At 35.9% G+C, this 20,067-nt stretch overlaps 2 protein-coding genes across 2 annotated transcripts in view; both read right to left on the bottom strand.

The window, feature by feature from the left end:
* Positions 1–5,175: 5,175 nt before the first annotated feature.
* On the bottom strand, positions 5,176–14,388 carry LOC115918798 (protein CASP-like). The gene is made up of 8 exons (XM_030991054.1): positions 14,379–14,388; positions 12,706–12,842; positions 12,048–12,117; positions 9,826–9,929; positions 8,957–9,076; positions 8,039–8,182; positions 7,259–7,404; positions 5,176–5,245 (listed from the first exon to the last, which is right to left on the bottom strand). Exons 1-8 carry the CDS (start codon positions 14,386–14,388, stop codon positions 5,176–5,178), a joined length of 801 nt encoding a protein of 266 aa, XP_030846914.1.
* The window catches only part of LOC575361 (homeobox protein cut-like 1), a 41,187-nt gene continuing 34,478 nt past the window's right edge, over positions 13,359–20,067 (bottom strand). Inside the window, exon 15 of the mRNA XM_011673420.2 lies at positions 13,359–19,500. Within this exon, the coding sequence (XP_011671722.2) occupies positions 18,701–19,500 (800 nt within the window). The 3' untranslated portion in view covers positions 13,359–18,700. The remainder of the gene's footprint in view (positions 19,501–20,067) is intronic.

The following is a 20,067-nucleotide window of genomic DNA, read 5'->3' as shown; positions in this document are numbered from 1 at the left end:
TGAGACCAATAAGCGGGAATTTAATGTTTTATTGCAAATATTGGAGAGATACAGTGAAGTTACCTTCTTTTTATCAGAATCTTCTGAAAGTATGGATATATATGAAAGAATATGTTAAAACAAAAGAGAGATACAGAGGGAATAAAATATTATATAGTAATAATTTTATTTGATTAGAAGGTCAAACTTTATTTGAGGAAAATTTGTTTTAAAAATGTATATAACGACTTCATCACATCTGTGATGAAAATGGAGAATTGAAACCTGACGCTTATTTTATAATGAAAGGTTTGAGTAGAGAGGAAATTGATAGAGTAAATAAAATGTACACAGTAGCCCATACTGAATGAAACAAAATGTACAACCTTTAAGAAAGTCAATTCAAAGTGGCTTCAGTTTAGAATTGATGTTTTCAAAGAAACTGTTTCAAATTAAGAAAAATGTAGAAACAAACTCGGCAGGCTGCAATTTAATGTCACTTTATAATATTTCAAGAAGAGAGGTAGAAAAGATATTTATTTTACCAAGGATGTGTATCTTAATCAGTGAACTGTGAGAATTTCAGTTCAAACTGTTGCATAAGATTTTATATACAAATAAGCATTTACATATATTTAGGTTTCATGAAAATGGGTTGTGCTCATTTTGCAAAAATGTTGAGGAAACTTATCAGCATGTAGTGTTTGAATGTAAAACAATAAAGGAAGTCTGGGGGGGGGATGTGCAGATAGACTTAAAGACCGTCACCACTACTGGGCAAGAAGGGATTAGACCACACAGCGAGCCAGCGAGGTCTATGTGACAGGTGGCTATCTCATTAACTCAGCTCTCATTTAACATAAGAAAAAGAGGATCATGGGGGACCAACAGGCACCGATTGGGGAAGTTTTCTATATAGAGTGAGCAAGTAGCTACAAGTATGGCAGTGTGCCTTTAAAGGAAACCAAAACCTTCATACTAAGTTACTTTTATTGTAAAGTTTAAAAGATTTGAATAAAATCAGTGAAAATTTGAACAAAATCGGGCAAGGAATAAGAAAGTTAGAGCATTTTGAAATGACTAGTCACTAGAGGGCGGTATTCAATTTGATGACATCATCTGTGAACAACTCTCCATGCCTTTTGTACATAAAATTTCACAATTTTTTTGTTTTCTTCGTATTTATTTGTGTTCTTGATCCGACTTCAAGTGAAGTAGAATATCATTTTGCATTCTATATCTTGCTTTCAGGGGAGTACATTATCTCAATCACAAGAAAGAAGGAAAAACATGAAATTTGATGTACAAAAGGCATGGAGAGTTGTCCACAGATGATGTCATCAAATTGAATACCGCCCTCTAGTGACTAGTCATTTCAAAAAGCTCTTACTTCCTTATTCCTTGCCCAATTTTGTTCAAATTTTCACTGATATTTTTCAAATATCTTAAACTTTACAATAAAAGTAACTTAGTATGAAGGTTTTGGTTTTCTTTAATTTACCAATTCTGAAGAAATTATCCTGGAAATAAATTCATATAGGAATAGATGACAGTAACATAAAAACAGAACAACAAAGAACCATATTTTGATTAAATATATGATTTTCTACAGTAGAAAGAAGGGAAACCCTCCAAAGCAAAAGAAATAGAAGATAGATAGATTATTGAAAAATAGAAATGAAGAGAAAAAAATTTCAGTGTAAAGGGATACCTTTCAATTCATTTAGCGAAATGGGAAGCCTTGGAAAGTTTTGAATAAATGTTTTTTTTTCTTCAATATACTTCTTCTCGACCCTCTTCTCTTTTCTACCCTTGCTTTTGTTTGTTCGTTTTATGTATGTGTTTTGTGTTGTTGTTGTTGTTGGGGGGGGGGGGTTGTCCCTGCCATCAGGTGTTTAAGTGTTGTGAGGGGCGGAGGGGGGGGGGTAGTAGGTGCTCTCTTTCTATTTCTTCTTTTATCATGCATTTTTATTCCTTCTTTTTATCATAACCCTATTTGTCTCTTTAAAGAAAATTTTGAATAATTATTTTGGAAAAGACAATAAATAATTGGAAATCTATATGCAAGCTGGACGAGGAAATTGTAAAAAGTAATGTGCGATTTGTTTAAAATGTGCAACTATAATTTCGTTTACCGGTATGTGAATATTTTTCTTCTGTAAATGTGTAACTTCATCTGCAAATATATTTTATATGAACAGTTTATTTGTAACCTTATAGGTAAATGTTCACTTGCAAAGTTGAAGATTATTTGTGATTTTGTATAATAATGTTGTAAACTATACGAAATTTTCTTTATGAGAGGAAAGAATCAAAATCTATGAAAACAAAAATAGACATAGAAATTACCAGCATCATATAGGTCGAAATTACAAATTAAATGGCATTGCAACCGACCAATTACAATTCATGAAAATAATGCAATCATAGATAAAGTCATGAAAATAATGCAATCATAGATAAAGTGCCTTCATTATTCACACGTTTGGCAGGCTTCATGTACGCAATATTACTTCAATTATTATATTTGGAGAAATACTAGCTAAAAGATACCTTTAGCGTTAATATTTACGATTCCTGGTTCTTTTGGCTATTATGCGTGAGCAGATTTACCATCTTTCTTCGTTCTTTCTTTATTTTCTCTCTCTCTCTCTCTCTCTCCTCCTCCTTAGTCCCTTTCGCTCGCTCCCTCCCTCTCTCTTTGTCTGTATGTCTGTCTCACTCTTTTTGTGTGTGTGTGTGTGTGTGTGTGTGTGTGTGTCTCTCTCTCTCTTAGTTGTCAAAGGCAGTTACACACACAAGAGTCATCATTAGTTCTTTCTCTACCCCTCTCTATCTTGAGCCTTCTTCTTCTTCTTTATTATGTCATATGATTTGTCACCTTTCAAGTCTGACACCATCCAAATTATCAGTCTACCTCTCTCTCTTTACCATTCATGTTCACTTTCAAGATGTCCCCTCCCGAGCATGCTTTCCCCCATAAATATGTCCCATCTAGGTGTTTCCTCCATCTCCACATTCCATCCATATCGTACTACAACATCTACATGTACAACAGTGCTGCTCCTCAATAGTTTATTATATATTTACAAATCTACGTTCGTTATTTCAATCTACAAAATATGACGACATATGCTTTATTTTTTATTTAACAATGATGATGATAAATTTTGTTTGTACAATACAGCTAACTAGTTACATTTACTCTGTATTATTGATATCACATACGTATGTTGTGTGATTCCCTGTTTTAAAAAAAGCAAAATATTCCTTGTTAGTTGACATGAAGGTCCCAAGCCTTCAAAGCATTCAAAATAGATAGAAAAACATTCAATCATACTTATCTAAATCAAGCACACTAACAAGAGCAAGAAGAAAGAACAGAGAGAAAGATATTGAAAAATAATACAAAAAGAACAGAACATAGGCAAGTGATAAAAAACAGAAATATCTGAACAACAACAAAAATGAACATTATATAACAGATCTTAAGCCTACAAAAAGCACAAAGCTTGTTACACTATCATAGAATTAGCATTAGCATAGCATTAGCTTAAATCTTCGATAGGGATTCCTTTGGATGAAATAGGCATAGGTACTTGTTCTTTTAATCCGTGATAGGCCTATTCAGACCGGAACGTTCTTTAACATGGTTTTAAGAAACCTCCAAAGCCAGGAATCTCCTTGATTTAATTAAACTTATAGGCCCGAATTCACAAAGGAGGTTTGTTGACAAACCTTGGTTTTCGTACGTCATATGACGCATTTTACACGTTTTTACAAACCTGGTTTGTAAAGAACAAACCTCGATTCAGATCGGGATCATCTATAGTCTGATCCGATTTCTGGGGCTGCCTTGGGCGGGATACTGAATGAATAAGTGATTTATCGGATTACGTGAACGTCAGAGTGAGAGAATTAGTACACATAAAGGAATGGATAAGCGATATCGGATTATATCGGATTCGAGTCCCGCCGTGGCACTAATGTCCTTTGGCAAGACATTGATCTACATTTGCCATACTAAACCCAGATGATGTAAATGGGTACCTGGCACGAATTAATTCCTTGAAATGCTGGAGCGCTGTATAAACGGCTGCTAGGCTAAAGCCGGAGTAATAATAAATGTGCCTCGGAATAGAATTATCTAGATATCTGGCGCTATAGAAATGCCTTTAATCATTATTACTCAAAAATCAATTTCTTACCAAAGAGAGTATCTGTTGTACAAATTCCCTGGATATGGAAGTCATGGTAGTCACTACAAACCAATAAACATATTACAGTGAGGTAACACTGTTGAAGGTTGATGAAAAAACTGCGTAATTTTCGTATGAACTGTTACCTATTATATTCCTTCTACTGTACTAACCCTCTAACATGCAAAAATCCTGAAAAAACTCCCAAACCACAAAGATATTTATGGTTTTCTTTGAAGGCGTCACTGTGCGACACCATCTTACAGTAAATTCTGCCAACCGTTTTTTAATTTTCCCCACAGTTTTTCCATGTAAAGAAGACATAACACAGGCTTTTAAAAAATATTTCAACACTTAAATGTCTGGAATGGTATATATAGTCAATTCATTGCTTTGACACGATTTTCATTCACCTAAAATGTAATTAAATTGTAATAATATAGTTGGGAGAATTAAGGAATTGATCACATCAGTTTTTCCCAATTTGTATCATTAACAATGGTCTGTTTTCACTCAAACTTTCAGATTATCTTTAATTGTTCATCTACCAATGAAGTTGTTACCTTAGCACCATTTTATCTCATCTGAACAATGTTACCAAGTCCCTTTAAGAATGAGAAACATGAAGGGAGCGTAATTGAAGTAGAAAACAGATTTGTATATCTGGACAGATATGACAGACCTTTATCATTCTACCTCAATTTAAAAAGCTAGGTAAAGGGAATTACATACATAAAATTGCCAGTTTGGCCTAAAACCAAATATATAGATGCATCATGAAAAACAGTCACTGAACCAATGAACATGAAGAAAAAAAATTGTATTTTTACATGTAGTGTATTTCTTCACAAAGTCTAATATTTTAATTAATAAAACAAGAACCATGAATAAGCTTTCCTCGAGTGTGTTCAACAATATTATAGCATCAATAATTTCACACAGATGATTTTCATCTGAAATGTCCAATGTAAGAAGATACACAATTGGAGAGATAATATCAGCCCCCTCCGTTGTGGTTGTGATGGGCGCCATCGTCCGGATGGAAGACATGCATGTGGTCAGCAAACCTGTATCAAATGAAACAAACATTATCAGCAAGGTTTAAAGGCATCGTTTAACAATGTTAAATCTGAGACGCATGGCCCTACATGTCATCAGTGTTTGTGATATGGTGTAATATTGAAGCCCTAACAAAATTGCACTTCAAAATGATCATGAAGTGCCTCAAAAAAGATCAAAATCTTTGAGTGACTCATTTCCCCAATGGACTGTAGTGTTATAAGAACCATTAGGAAAATGGATTTTTAAATTTTGATTTCCAATCATAAATATCTTGATAATCAGACAGGCGATCGGCTTGTAAAAGTCATGGGGTTCCTGACTGACCTTAAGGTTTATAATTATCATTGCAGCATGAGCTAAATCTAGGATTTTGTTTCAAATTCTGAGACAAAGTTACCCAATCCCTTTAAGAGAATAAGAACAGATAGCATTCAAAATAGAACAGACATTTCTCTAAGCTGGAAGAACTCTCTCAAATGTCCAAACGCAAATGGTGCAGGTACATGTATGTACACAAGATGTTACTTATGTGGAAAGGGTGAAGGGGGTTATGAAAACATCATTCTCCGGTAACGACAGATAATTAAGCACCTCTAAACTGAAGGCCCTGGTTTTATACATGAATGATATCAAACCAAATTTCATGTAGTTACGTAGTTCATTAGCATTTCCAGAATTATTAATGAAAATATTTATAAATTTCAAGAAAAAGACATTATATGATGAGGCTACCCTAGGTAAACAAGACATATTATTACTTTCATTTGAGCCTGCACCCTCCATGAAAATAGTTGTAGTCAAGCCAACTATACACTCTTATGGCATTATATATTTGTATAATATACATCTAATCTCCTATTTTCAGTACAAATTCCAAAGCTAGATCTCACTTGCAGGTCACGTCGTGGGCCATATTATGCAAACTGGTCTAATGATATATTTATCTTCAAGATCCTGTGCTTAACAACTTATCCAATGAAGTCTTACAATAATTCTACTACTATACTACTTCTACTTCTATAGCTACTTCTACAGCTACTTCTTCTACTACACCTACTCCTACTCTTACTACTACTCCTACTACCACTACCACTACCACGACCACTGCCACTGCCACTGCCACTGCCACTGCCACTACCACTACCACTACCACTACCACGACCACGACCACTGCCACTGCCACTACCACGACCACGACCACTGCCACTACCACTACCACTACCACTACCACTACTCCTACTCCTACGACCACTACCACTACCACTACCACTACCACGACCACTACCACTGCCACTGCCACTACCACTACCACTACTACTACTACTACTACTGCTACTACAACTGCTACTATTACTACTACTACTAATAATAATATTAATAGAGTACCGAAGCTGTGACGTCATAAAAATCTATTTTTATAATTTCTCAATTTTTTCTTCATATTCCGAAAGAACATCAAAAATAATGTCCAAATGTTGAAAACCAATTGAATATGTTAAGTATTGGCTGAGATATGACCATCTGAATAAATATACTCCCCATAGGAACTCAGTGTTATATGCTCTGGCTCCTAATGGTTAGGAGCCAGAGCATATAACACTGAGTTCCCATAGGACATATATTCATTCAGATGGTCATATCTCAGCCAATACTTAACATATTCCATTGGTTTTCGACATTTGGACATTATTTTTGATGTTCTTTCGGAATATGAAGAAAAAATTGAGAAAATCTAAAAATAGATTTTTGATGACGTCACACTTCACCACTCTATACAGTCAAACCTGCGTTAGTGACCACCTGTCTACAAAGACCACCTGTCTACAAAGGCCACATTTGTTGTTTCCCTTGGAAATGGCTTCTCATTGAATCATGTACTAAAGGAACCTGTCTACAGAGACCACCTGTCTACAAAGGCCACTTTTTGTGTTTCCCTTGGCTGGTCGCTATAGACAGGTTTGACTGTACTACTACTACTTTTACTACTAGTACTACTACTCCAGTACTACTCAACGTACTTTTGTACACATTCCGAAGCTAGATCTCTCTTGCAGGACTCGGTATGGGCCATCTTATAGAGGACCACAAAGACAAGAAGATGAAGTATGATGGTATAGGCCAGGAAGAACATTCGAGCTATCTTATTGGACAGGATTAGACGACCCTGTAAATGCAAACACATTGGTTGAAGAATTAAAGGACCATGTGACACAATCACATAGGTTACCAGGTTAAACAACCCTGTAAAACAAAAATCGATGGAAGGATTATACAAGCATGTCAGGTATATGTATTAGGCCTAACCAAAAAGATGTTGTATTGCCCTTTAGGTGCAAAAACATGGTTCAGAAATCTTTTTTTTTTTTAATGACTTTGGGTTCTTTGGGCTGATATTTCTCAGTTTTGAATGCTTTAATATTTTATTTCTCTTAAAAAAGCTTTTAAAAACTTTTTAAAAAATCAGACCATAGATTTCAAGATTTTGGGGTCGATCGCAAAGGGCAATAGGACTTCTTTTTGGGGGGGCCTTATTGTAAACCATGGGTTATGTAAATGAGGATTTAAACCATGGTTTAAATCTAAACCTCCTTTGTGAATTTGGGCCAATGGTATTGACACCGTTTTAGAATGAGGGGTATTCAGGTTTATATACAATACTTCATCTGTGAACCACTTTGATTACCACATTGAGTAAAGCCTTCTCAGAAGGGACTATATCAACTACAATGACTACTTTGAATAGATTACACCAGGTATAACTTGGGCCACTTTCAAAATTAAAGGGCTTCAATGCTTACCATATTGAGTGTAGCCTTGTCAAAAGGACTTAGTCCCATGTATTTCCGCTGTCTCTCTTTTCTACTGAATGAGTTGAATGGATCTAGTCTCTCTTCATATTGGCTCTGGTATCTACTCTCTGTGTCATCAAGTCTATTGGTGTTCTGCAGAAGAACATACATTGTATTGTATTGGTTTATTATGATACTAAAATCATAGAGCATGCAGCTGATGGCTGAAATCGTTCAATTTACAGAGTAAAAAGTACATGGTATAATATTACATTGATAACACACTAAAAGATATAGAGAAATTAACAAATATTGTGTCCTTCATATTTTACATGTACATCTACATGAAACTAGCTAGTTCCGTATCATACAGCATTGTGTCATCCAATCCTTTTACCGGTATTTTCATCTAACTATTCATGTATTTAATTTCGATAATTGAACAGGATGGTTCAACAAGTAATGATAATAATGTATCAACAACAAAAAAAATATAATGAAGTCTAATACCTGGCAAAATTGAAAAAACAAACAAACATGAAACTAGCTAGTTCCGTATCATACAGCTTTGTGTTATCCAATCCTTTTACCGGTATTTTCATCTAACTCTTCATATATTTAATTCCAATAATTGCACAGGATGGTTCAACAAGTAATGATAATAGGGACTTTTAGATTTGCACGAAGACAATGGGGATTGCTACAGTCGACGTCCTTTTAATGCACTGCCTTGAATGGACGTCACACGTATCAGTCCATGCAAATCTAAAAGTCCCTAATAATGTATCAACAACAAAAAACTATAATGAAGTCTAATACCTGGCAAAATTGAAAAGAACAAATTTTTCATAACTATTTTTGTTACGTTCATATAATCTTCAAATTGGCAATGTTGTAAATTAATTAATGCACCAATGACAAACCTACCCTTGAAGAAGGATAACTTTGTAGGAATCGTATCTTCTCGTAGAGTTTCACATTATCTTGTCTCAGCTTATCTACTTCATTCTGAAGGATGATATTCTGCTGCTGGTGCTGACGACTTTCCTGAAAAATCCAAAACAAGTACCGGTAGATTAATTTTCCAAAACCTGTAAAGATTGCATGATTCATTGCATAACTTGCTTATTACAGGGCTTATCGAACAAGAGGTCCTTATATTGAGTTATAAATGTGCTTTTTGACATTTTCAAGTAAAAATTTCTAGGAAAACAAATTCTGGAAACTCTTCTACTGGACATTAAGACTGAAATAGCTTTATATATCAAAGATAATATCAATGCTGGGAGCAGACCCATCGATATATGCATCTATGCGATACTACAAAAGAGCTTTCATGATCTGTATAACAATGTATGGTGAAAAACAGGAAGTGTGTATACATTTATATCAATGTGTATTGTTTGAGAGCATAAACATGAATAAATGCAAATAGCTTTCATTATTTAATGTTCCTATGTACAAATAATATTTTACATGTCAGCATGCTCATAGCATCAAAGACAAATATCCTCAAAGCATGGTAGACATGAGAAATATCAAGGTACAGTCAAACCTGTCTATAGCAACCACCCGAGGGAAACACTAAAAATGGTCTTTATAGAAAGGCTCCTTTAATTAGTATATGTTTTCAATGAGAAACCATTTTCAAGGGAAACACAAAAAGGGGTCTTTGTAGACAGGCCCCTTTAGTACATGTTTCAATGAGAAACCATTTTCAAGGGAAACAAAAAAAGTGGTCTTTGTAGACAGGTGGTCACTAAAGCAGGTTTGACTGTAATAGAAAAGGTTCTTACCCCTTCAAGTTCTTGGTTCCTGATTCTAAATCGTTCCCTCTGACTGGATACAATAGGTAGCAGCGACTCGGCAGCCCCACCAACAGATGCAGTTTCCTTGGCAACTAGAAACAGTACCAAAAATATTCAAAGTACTATGTTCTTGTAGTGCTCAAAGAAGATTAAGATATAATTTGTTCAGAGAGGTGTTTCACAAAGACTAAGATCGACTCGAGTTAGAGTTGAACTATGGCAGGAATTCATGCCACTGGTTGCTCTCACCATTGGTCTCTCAAGGTACCTCACGCATCTACAGAATTTACATTGATAGTTTATTGTTGAAGAATAAAAGTTACTTAAATTGTATACTTAAGTTATATTTAAGACTTGAGCTTATACTATGGTGTGCGATTTATCCCCTCGAAAAGTCTTGAACCAGATGTAAAATTAGAGGGAAAAGACCTTAGAAATTATGATTTTCAGATATTTTTTCCTTCAAAAATGAACTATCAAAAAATAAAATTTTGTAGCCATTTTGTGTCCACGATTTGTACAACCCTTGAGAAACCAATGCCAGGAATGGTTAGAGGAACTACAGTGGCATGAACGGCCTGCCATAGTTCAAGTCCAACTTAGAGGTGTCGTGGTCAAGTGGATACGTCGCCAGACTTTCGATCACAAGGTACGCGGTTCAAGTCCCACCGCGGCACTAATGTCCTTTGGCAAGACATTGATCTACATTTGCCACTCTCAACCCAGGTGATGTAAAGAGGTACCTGGCAGGAATTAATTCCTTGAAATGCTGGAGGGCTATAAGGCCTAAAATAAAAACTTGTTGGATTGCCCTTTGTGAACGACCCAAAAATCTGAAAATCTTGTCATATGACGCATTTTACGCGTTTTTTACAAACCTGGTTTGTAAAGAACAAAAGGAGGTTTGGCGAAACAAAAGGAGGTTTGAGCTCAAACCTTGCTTTGTGAATTCGGGCCATATCGTCTTTCAAAATCGGTGATTCAGATCGGGATCATCTATAGTCTGATCCGATTTCTGGGGCTTGGGCGGGATACTGAATGAATAAGTGACTTATCGGATTACGTGAACGTCAGAGTGAGAGAATTAGTACACATAAAGGAATGGATAAGTGATATATCGGATTATATCGGATTTGAGTCCCACCGTGGCACTAATGTCCTTTGGCAAGACATTCATCTACATTTGCCATACTAAACCCAGATGATGTAAATGGGTACCTGGCAGGAATTAATTCCTTGAAATGCTGGAGGGCTATAAGGCCTAAAATAAAAACTTGTTGGATTGCCCTTTGTGACCGACCCAAAAATCTGAAAATCTAAAAAAAAATATCGGCCAAAAGAGGGCGACAAAAAAAAAAGTAAAAAAAAAAAAAATCTCTTTTCCGACCGACCAACCCATGTTTTGGCACCCAAAGGGCAATGCAACAAGTTTTTATTTTAGGCCTAATGGCAGCTAGGCTACAGCCGGCGTAATAATGTATGTGCCTCGGAATAGAATTTCTAGATAGATGGCGCTATACAAATGCCTATTATTATTATTATTAAGTTGATCTTAGTCTTTTTGAAACACTCCCCAGGTCAGAAGGGTGTTGACTCTGTTTTGAAGTTCATAAGGTAACACCAAACAAACAATTATACGACAATATTTCTAAGCACTTTCAAAGAGCTTTGACAATTATTATGTTGAACTCCAACAACCTTCAAGGGGAAGTTCCCCTGGATATCATCTTGGTTTTAAAGGCAGAAATATGAGAGAAAGAAATCAGTGAAAGTTAGAGCAATATCCGATTAGAAATAAGAAATTTATGATTTTTTTGTCATCAGTGAAAGTTGTCATCAGTGAAACACAAGTTGATATCACACTGACTTTTCTCGCGAGCTCCTCTCCAATTCGCTCTGGACACAAATTTTCATGAATTTTCATTTTGTTAGTTATTGATGACGGAACAGACTTGTTTCATACAGAGGTTGAAAAATAACATGTTAGCAATAATCATATCTAGGGTGAATGTATATTGAAAATTTTCTTAAGGGAAAATATAATTTTTGGAAGATTTTTACTAGATGGCAAATGGGAAGAGACCTCACAAGATACATCACAGAGTTGCCAATTTGTGTTTGATTGATTGCACTTTCAAAACAAAAAGGCATCAATGCCTCATCAAGAACCAAGATACAAAAGGAAGCCATTGGTAGAGAGGATTACTTACGAGTGGTGCTTGGTTCTCCTACTGCCTTAGCTACCAGCTCTGCTTCTGAGCTTGAAGGTGTGGCTTGGCCCTGTATGACATGGATAGAGATTGTGAATTCCTAATTAGCTTTAGAAAAATAACACAAGTTTGAACAAAATTATTCTGGAAGGAAATGGTATTAAAGCAAGAGTATATGAGTAGTTACAGAGTTCTAGAATTCCTTTGAAATCACTCTGCTACATGTGGTTGTGATAACTGTGATTTTAGAGTATCGATTTTGAGAACAGGGACCCGTCTTACAAAGAGTTACGATTGATCCAAATCAATTGCAAGTCCGGCCGGACTCTTTGTAAGACGGGGCCCAGGACGATAATTCTTATCTACATCTATTAATTTATACTCTAGATGCTGATAATCTTTCTTACAAATTCCAGAAGAGATTTTCATTACTCTTCACAATATTCATGGAGGTATCCTGTAAGAAATGGCAAAAAAGGGAGGAATAAGATTAAAAAACACAGATATATACAGAAAGGAGGGAAGAGGGACAATGCAACATGAAATGGCCCGGGTCTCTTAATTTTCATCTACAAAATAAGACAAGTACCATCCCCCCGAAAAAAACTCCTTTGAAGGCAGGACCCACTATCTGTCACTGTTCTCACTAATCACTTACCTCTCCTTCTCCCCTGTATTTTGAAGATAGTGCATTCACACTCAGAAGGTCCTTCTCCAGTTGTCCAATCAGATCCTTCTGTTCGGTCACCGTCTGGTTGAGATGAGTGAATTGTGTCTGCAGTTCCATGTACCGCCCTGGACAATAGAAACATTGGCAAGAATTCAGTGAAGGCTGGACTTTACAGGTGTTCCGAAGTAGTGATGGAAAATTATTTGTCAGAGTCAATCGAAACTTACACAGAATGTAAAGTGGATTGCAGTCTATTCCTCTCTCTCTCTCTCTCTCTCTCTCTCATCGTTGATGTGTAACTTCCATTTTTCGCATGCCGTTGGGTTGAATGTTTTAATACTTTTACGGCCTTTCTTCAAGCCTTCCTTTGTCTTCTTTGTCCCCTTTTCTCTCCCTCTCTCTCTCTCTCTCTCTCTCTCTCCCCTCCCACTCTCACTTACTCACTCCAAGCTTTCCTTTTGTCTATCCATACACACCTTTGAGCATTCAGCACATCTTGTGCTCACATTGTCTGAAACTCTGAATTCATGACCGTCCTTAAAACATTGCACATCACCAAATACCAACACACACACACACACAAACACGGCCCAACAGAAAAATCCATCGTGCAACAACAATGAACAAGAGAGACATGATGATTAGAAATACTTAAGACAACGTCTTTTATTCGTGTATTTTTTTAATGCAAAAATTATCCTTTTCAACCAAGGATTTCATTTCAGACACCACTGAAATCCTCATCCTTTTTTTTCCTCCTTAAATTTACAATCTGTAGAAAAGAGAAAAAAACAATCATGATTCTTTTGTTCAATATTTTTTGTCATCTTTTGGAAGTCCATCATGTATCGCCTTTGAGAGCCAGGAGGGCGTTAAGTCTCGGTGTAAAAGGGGAAGAGGCGACGCCCTCCCCGGTTTCTCAGCGGACGACAGTACAATGTTACGCAGTGGTTTGTTTGTGTATCATATAATATATGGATTGTATACAAAGTAATAATATAGTAATAATAATGGCAAGATAAATAGTAACGCACATACAATTATGCAGCACAAAGACACATACTACAGACTATGCTGGTTCTAGGCTGGATAATGCCAAAGGGTCCGAAGGCAAAATGTTCCAAAATATTTGTCAAATCAACAATGAATAATCTTCCTGTTTTCCTCAGTTTCTAATTGACATTTAACCCCAGGTCTGAGTTTTGGGTAACTTGAAAATGCATGTTATTTTTTCCATGAACAATCTTCAAACGATTATAAATATTACTCCAGTTTTTTCCCCAAGTTTACAATTGATACTCATCCTTTTATGTTCTGTTCCGGGGAGTAAGATTCATGTGAAAATTTTCCCTCATCTTCGTCACACAAATTTTGCATATTATTCTTGCAATTTTCCACTTTTCTCAAATGACAATTATACTTTGTGTTTTTAGTTTGGACTAAAATGCATGTCATATGCGCATTGATTCTTAATCAATTGATAACATTTCAGAATAATCAAAATACATTTTCAGTATTCATTTCTTTCTTGTTTTTGAGGGTGGGGGAAAAACTGAAAATCATGACATTTCTAAACCTTTCCCCTACATTTTGCCTACCAGAGCCTGCACTAGTACAAAGCAAATGAAACAACTATATATACTGAATACATATACATGTACCTTCAGCCATCGGTTTGAATAAATATGAATTTGCCTCTACGCCCAAAATGATTTTAATACACATATACGTCGGAATAAGTACACATTTGATGCTTAATGCACTGAATTACTGGTAACTTTGGCTGTGCTAGGTATGACAGTATAATACAAACATATCAAAATAGAACGACATGAGCACCATTTCCTGTGGAGTTCTCAGTATCAAATATAACATGATTCTAAACTGTTTTCACGCCATTCTCATTGAAGCATTGCCTGGCATAGCAGCAAACAATGTCTGTAAACTGAAGAGACACAAGCACAATGTCTGCTGACTGAATGCTGATGTCAGGAGTGCAATGAAGAGAAATAATTGAATATAAATGGTTTGTTTAATAGGAAAGAGTTACACTAAAGTTTGAGCATTTCTTAACAGGCTGCATTGAAGCTAGAAGGGCATTAACTCCTATACTTCAATGCAGAGTTAACATCCTTCTGGCTCTTAACAGACACAATAATCCAAGTGGTCTTTCAGATGACGAGGCTGTATTAGCTCAATCAAACGATCTTTAAAATGATGAGCAGTTCCATTTCAGGAACATTCTTTTATTTCCAATGAAATATGATACTACAAGTTTTTTGGCTGGTAAAATGGTATTGGCTTTAGATCCATGAATACATCATTCTATATATGGCAACATTTAATATGGCACAAAATACAATTTCCCTTTTTATGACAAGGCATATACTGGTCTCTCACCACACTCTCTCTCTCTCTCTCTCTCTCTCTCTCCCTCTCTCTCACTCTCTATTGATGTTTTACTAAAGAGAAATCTTCTCTTTAGTGCAAACAAGCATATTTTTGTTCATGAGAGCTCATTTCAGAATTTCTTCAAAGTGTGATTTCCTTGCAAGAATTCTCTAGGTTCTCAACATTTTTGCCCACAGCTCTTTAAAAAAACACAATAAGAGCTCACCAAAAACTGTCTACTCCTGAATATTTTTCAACATGGTGAGTACATTTCACAGCCAGAATGCAACGGTTGGGCTGAATCATAAAAAACAGCTATGGCAATAAGGAATGGCAATTCTGAAGATTTACTGTATTTTTTGCTATATAGCCCAAGAAAGTAATTTTGATCTGCTTTTCTGATTAAATCTTTGGTGATATTTTTCCAATTTTCAAATGTATCTGACTTCCAATCATCATAAACTTTAAAAAATAAAAAATGAAAATGTTGTAAAAGTCCATCCTGTCAGAAGTTCTCAAAATAATTAAAACACAGAAATTAATGCTATCCTCCTGTACATTACTCAATTATAAGTAATGCCCCTCCCCCTTACCCCTACCTCCTCTCCCACTACTTAAGTACCATTCTAGTCGACTTAAGAATGTCATTATCAGTTTTGGTGCAATTATCTATGTAAATGACTTACCGGGTAGTACCCGCATTCAAAAATACAGTTAAATGTCTACACAAACATATACATGTAAATGGAAAAAAAAGTGTAAAATCTTAATTGTTTAAAAAAACAAAACTGCATGCCTGGACTGGTACTAGTTACTGTTATACGATAATTGGTAGCTTATGCTGAATACTAGACTCCTTCATGAAAGTCAGATTTGTGCTTCTACTCAGGACACAATTTTAAAATCTTACAAGTTAACCACCATCTGTATCTAATGCTTAACTACATACATATCAAGTCAGTGCTCTAGTAGCGAGTTAGTTTTTCCCCCAAAAAAGAGTTGATTCATATTGCGTATTTGTTCACGTCTCATCATGTGCTGATATATTTGAGATATTAAGACCGACAGTAACCAGTCTGTAGAAAATTAAATGAAAGGAACTGATGATTCATCACACCAGCTGGTGGGGGTAAAAACTATGTGATCACACCCCCCCCCCCCTCCCCCCTCCCTCCCAAACAGAAACTCAAGCAAGGCAATCTTTCATCCAATTGAGGACTGAAAACATTTTGAATGACTTAACAAGCTCCCGACTATCACTAAACCACTATCGCCGTATGTACGGAAAGTTCAGATCAGATAAATGTGATATTTTACAGATGAGTTGGCAAAACAATACTAAGACACAGAGAACATACAAAGTGAACCTTGCTATGCTAACCGTAACTGTACTCCTTGATGAAGCTAAGAAGTAATTGTCTTGTGTAACATTTAAATACATAATGAATGCAAAATTAAGGCTGAATATTGCCCTATCTAATTTCATGTGAGCCTTTTTTCTTCTTTCTCACTAGTACATAACTCAATTCATTGAGTGCATATATATCGCCAGCCTAAAGAATAAATATTGAATGACATAATAATAATGAATGAATGAACTATATCGAGAATGAATACCTAAGTACTTTGAATGGAAAACAGAATACAGCAAGATCAAATAAATAGAACACAAAGGGCAAGTATGACTACATTTGCTATCTAACACATTGTGTACTGTGCTAACGATTAAAAAAGAAATACGATTACAAAGTTAAGTAAAAATGAAAATTATGTACAAATTTACATACAGAAACGAGAATACAATCACTAAACATTGAACATTGTTATCAAAGAATTTTTAAACAGAACATGATTTCTTTCATATCAAAGAAATGATGATTGCAATGGGTATGTGTTTGATGCTTGAGCTCTCGTTCAACACGGAACGTTTTCAAATACATGGCACGTAAAATATAAATATAATATTGTTTGAGTTTGGTAAGTAGCCACAAGCGAGCACCAATTAAAGCAGTTTTTCATTTGATTTCATCTCAACTGACAAAATGTGATTACATAAAGTACTTTGTAGTTCATTTTCATATACTAATATGCTCCTTTCTTGTGAAAGAAATAATAGATTACAATAACATGATTACATCAATGGAAGTATTGTTTGACATAACTTTCTTTCCTCGTTCGTCTTGTACTCATTAGAAAGGCAACGCTGAGTGCTGGTAATGGTTATCTTTTTGTATCTTTTCATTCTATCATGTAAAAGAGAGAACAAGAGACAAAATAGTATAGTGACATGAAGATACATGTAGATCTCCATGCGCTCTTGTCCCTCAATCACAAGTAAAAAATAAAAAATAAAAACTTTTGGACCAAGTCATGACCATCAGATTATTCTTACTGGTAAGTAATTCCCAGAACTGAATTTGTTCTTTTTATTTATTCAATACTTCTTTATTCTTCTGCTGCTGTTATTTCAAGCATAATTTACCAGCATAATTTTTTTCCTGATTTATAATTACTTACAATTATCTGCAATCATCACATGATCAGTCAAATTTCACTCCAATGCAATGTCACTGCAAATACTCTCCCAAATGTGAATTAACTTGGCAAGAGCATGATCTTCAAAGCGATTAAAAAAAAATAGAGCAGATGCAACCTTACATGAAAAAAGGCCATGGCTACGATGCCACATAAATTCTTATCATTTCACTTAGGTTACCTCCAGAATTTATATAAATTTTTGCACATGATTCAATGAATATAATCATAGTTTATTAATTACATAATGATAAGCCACTGGCAATGAGAAGCATCTCCTGTTTCATATCTCCATAATATCATTCCATTACAATCACCACCCAACTGGATTTGATCTAAATTCCACAAATTAAAATGTAGTTCATTAATTTATTTATCATCACATAGATGTGCACTTGAGAAAGGAGCGAGGTGTGTTGTTCAATTGGCTTTGAAGATTAAGCTCTCAAAGTTGCTTGATACTCATATCAAATGAAATTTATGAGACATGCACTGCACAATTTACATGTTGACCTATTGACAACTACACCAGAGATAACTCAAGGTAGAGTCCATGGAAAAAATGTGTTATACTAAAATCAAACTGTACATGTATGCAACAGGTTAAACCAGGGAATGTGTTATCTAATAAGTAAAAAGAGACATAATACAAAGGGTTCGTTATCAAATAAAACCAGAGATATGGAATGATACAATGGACAAATTACTTGGTTGACAATTTAATCCATTTTGCTGAATGACATTTATCAAATTAATTGATCAATCAACACCTACATCTGTACCTTAACATTTGATCATCATTAAGTAGGAAAGCTCATTTTGTTCAATAAATACCATAAAAATAGAACAATCACTCTTGATTTCTTGAAGACATGATCTACACTGCCCTTGGAAGAAGCCCATTGGCCGAACATCTCTGATAGGCAGTGAACACATTTGAATCACGATGAAAAATACGAGGCCCCAGACTTTATGATCCCTGCCAAAATAGTTGGGTTATTGCATTCACAGGACATCTAGAAACATACAATGAGGGAGTATTGTTTGAAGTATTGTCTTAAAACTCCCAATCCCCTTTCTCCTCCTTCACGCCATTCTGTAACCTGTGGACAGTGTCGTCTATGCCTAGCTTGGGCCTCTTCTTTGGAGCTTCCATCCTGTTTTTGACTTGCATATTTTGCTCTTCTTCGGTAGCCTTGATGTGATCGACATCCTTTGCATCCTCCTCCTCCTCCTCCCTCTCCTCCCTCTCCTCCCTCTCCACTTCTTCTTCATCATCATAATCCACGTCCTCCTCCATCTCCTCCTCCTGGCCTTCCATCCAATCCTCCTGTCGTCTCACATGGTATCTTGCTCTCCCTTGGTTCTCACCCTCCTCCTCCCTGCTCGCGTTCTCCAGCGCAACGATGGCCTGTTTCAAATCGTTAACCCTCTCCTCATCCATCCGTTCCTGTGGCGAATCTTCCCCCACATCCCCATTGTCCCTTCCCTGGCGCAACCTCTCATCCAAAGCGGCCCTGCGGGACACCTCCTCCTGCATCAAGGCGTGCCTGGCAGACATATCGCTCTCTGTGTGGGTGTGGAACACCAGGCGGTTCTCCGGATCCACGTTGGCTGCTCCGCGCTTGAGTCTCGAGCGGTGGTTGTGGAACCAGTTGATGACTGTGGATGTTGGAAGATTCAGGTGTTCGGCTAAGGCATCTATGGTGGCCTGTGTGGGATAGGGTTCCTTGTCGTACGAAGCTTTCAGATGATCCTTTTCCTCAGGCGTCAACAAGACACGAGCTCTCTTTGAAGGTGGACTGCCGACACCTTGAGGGTTACCTGGGGGTAAGTTCACCATCACGTATCTTCTTGCTGTAGTGACACAAAGGAAGTAGAAAGGGGAATCATTATTCAAGGTTACAATATCAACATTTTATCCTTCTTCATGAAATGAATCCCATAAATATATACTCAGCAGTTCAATGATAAAATGTGTTTTTTAGTGATGCGGCAGACTTGTTTTGCTTGTTATTCAAAAACGTTAAGGGGCACCATTTTGATTTGAACATTTATTTTGTATTTTGTTTTTATTTTTGTACAACAGAATGTCATATTTTAAGTCATGTTCTATCTCAACCTAATACCTAATTATCAGCTATGTTATCTTTATAGGGACGTTGCACTTCAAACATTTTTTTATCTCTGCACTGTTCCTACTATGTATCTCGATGTTACCCACTGAATTTTATTATCTGTAAACAATTATTTTACAAGGTTAATGAATAAAACAAACAAACAAACTATTTGAAGGTGTTCAAAATTCAAAATTCTGCCTTATCTGAGTAATAATTTGGACTACTTTAAGCATTATATATTTTGCCATTGCCTCTCCTTTTGTAAAACTTAGTCAATACTCTATTGCAGAAGAGATGTATATTA

This window comes from Strongylocentrotus purpuratus, unplaced genomic scaffold (genome assembly GCF_000002235.5).
Source record: "Strongylocentrotus purpuratus isolate Spur 01 unplaced genomic scaffold, Spur_5.0 spur5_scaffold_2, whole genome shotgun sequence".
Taxonomy (NCBI): Eukaryota; Metazoa; Echinodermata; class Echinoidea; order Camarodonta; family Strongylocentrotidae; genus Strongylocentrotus; species Strongylocentrotus purpuratus.
The sequence above is the reverse complement of the archived record's forward strand: the minus strand, read 5'-3'. Positions and strand labels throughout refer to the sequence as shown.

Coding starts and splice junctions, on each gene's coding strand:
- LOC115918798 (XM_030991054.1), bottom strand. Junction 9,930..12,047: donor AGGAGAACCAAGCACCACTC/GTAAGTAATCCT, acceptor TACTGTTTCTAG/TTGCCAAGGAAACTGCATCT. Junction 7,405..8,038: donor ACAAGGCTACACTCAATATG/GTAAGCATTGAA, acceptor TTGCATTTACAG/GGTCGTCTAATCCTGTCCAA.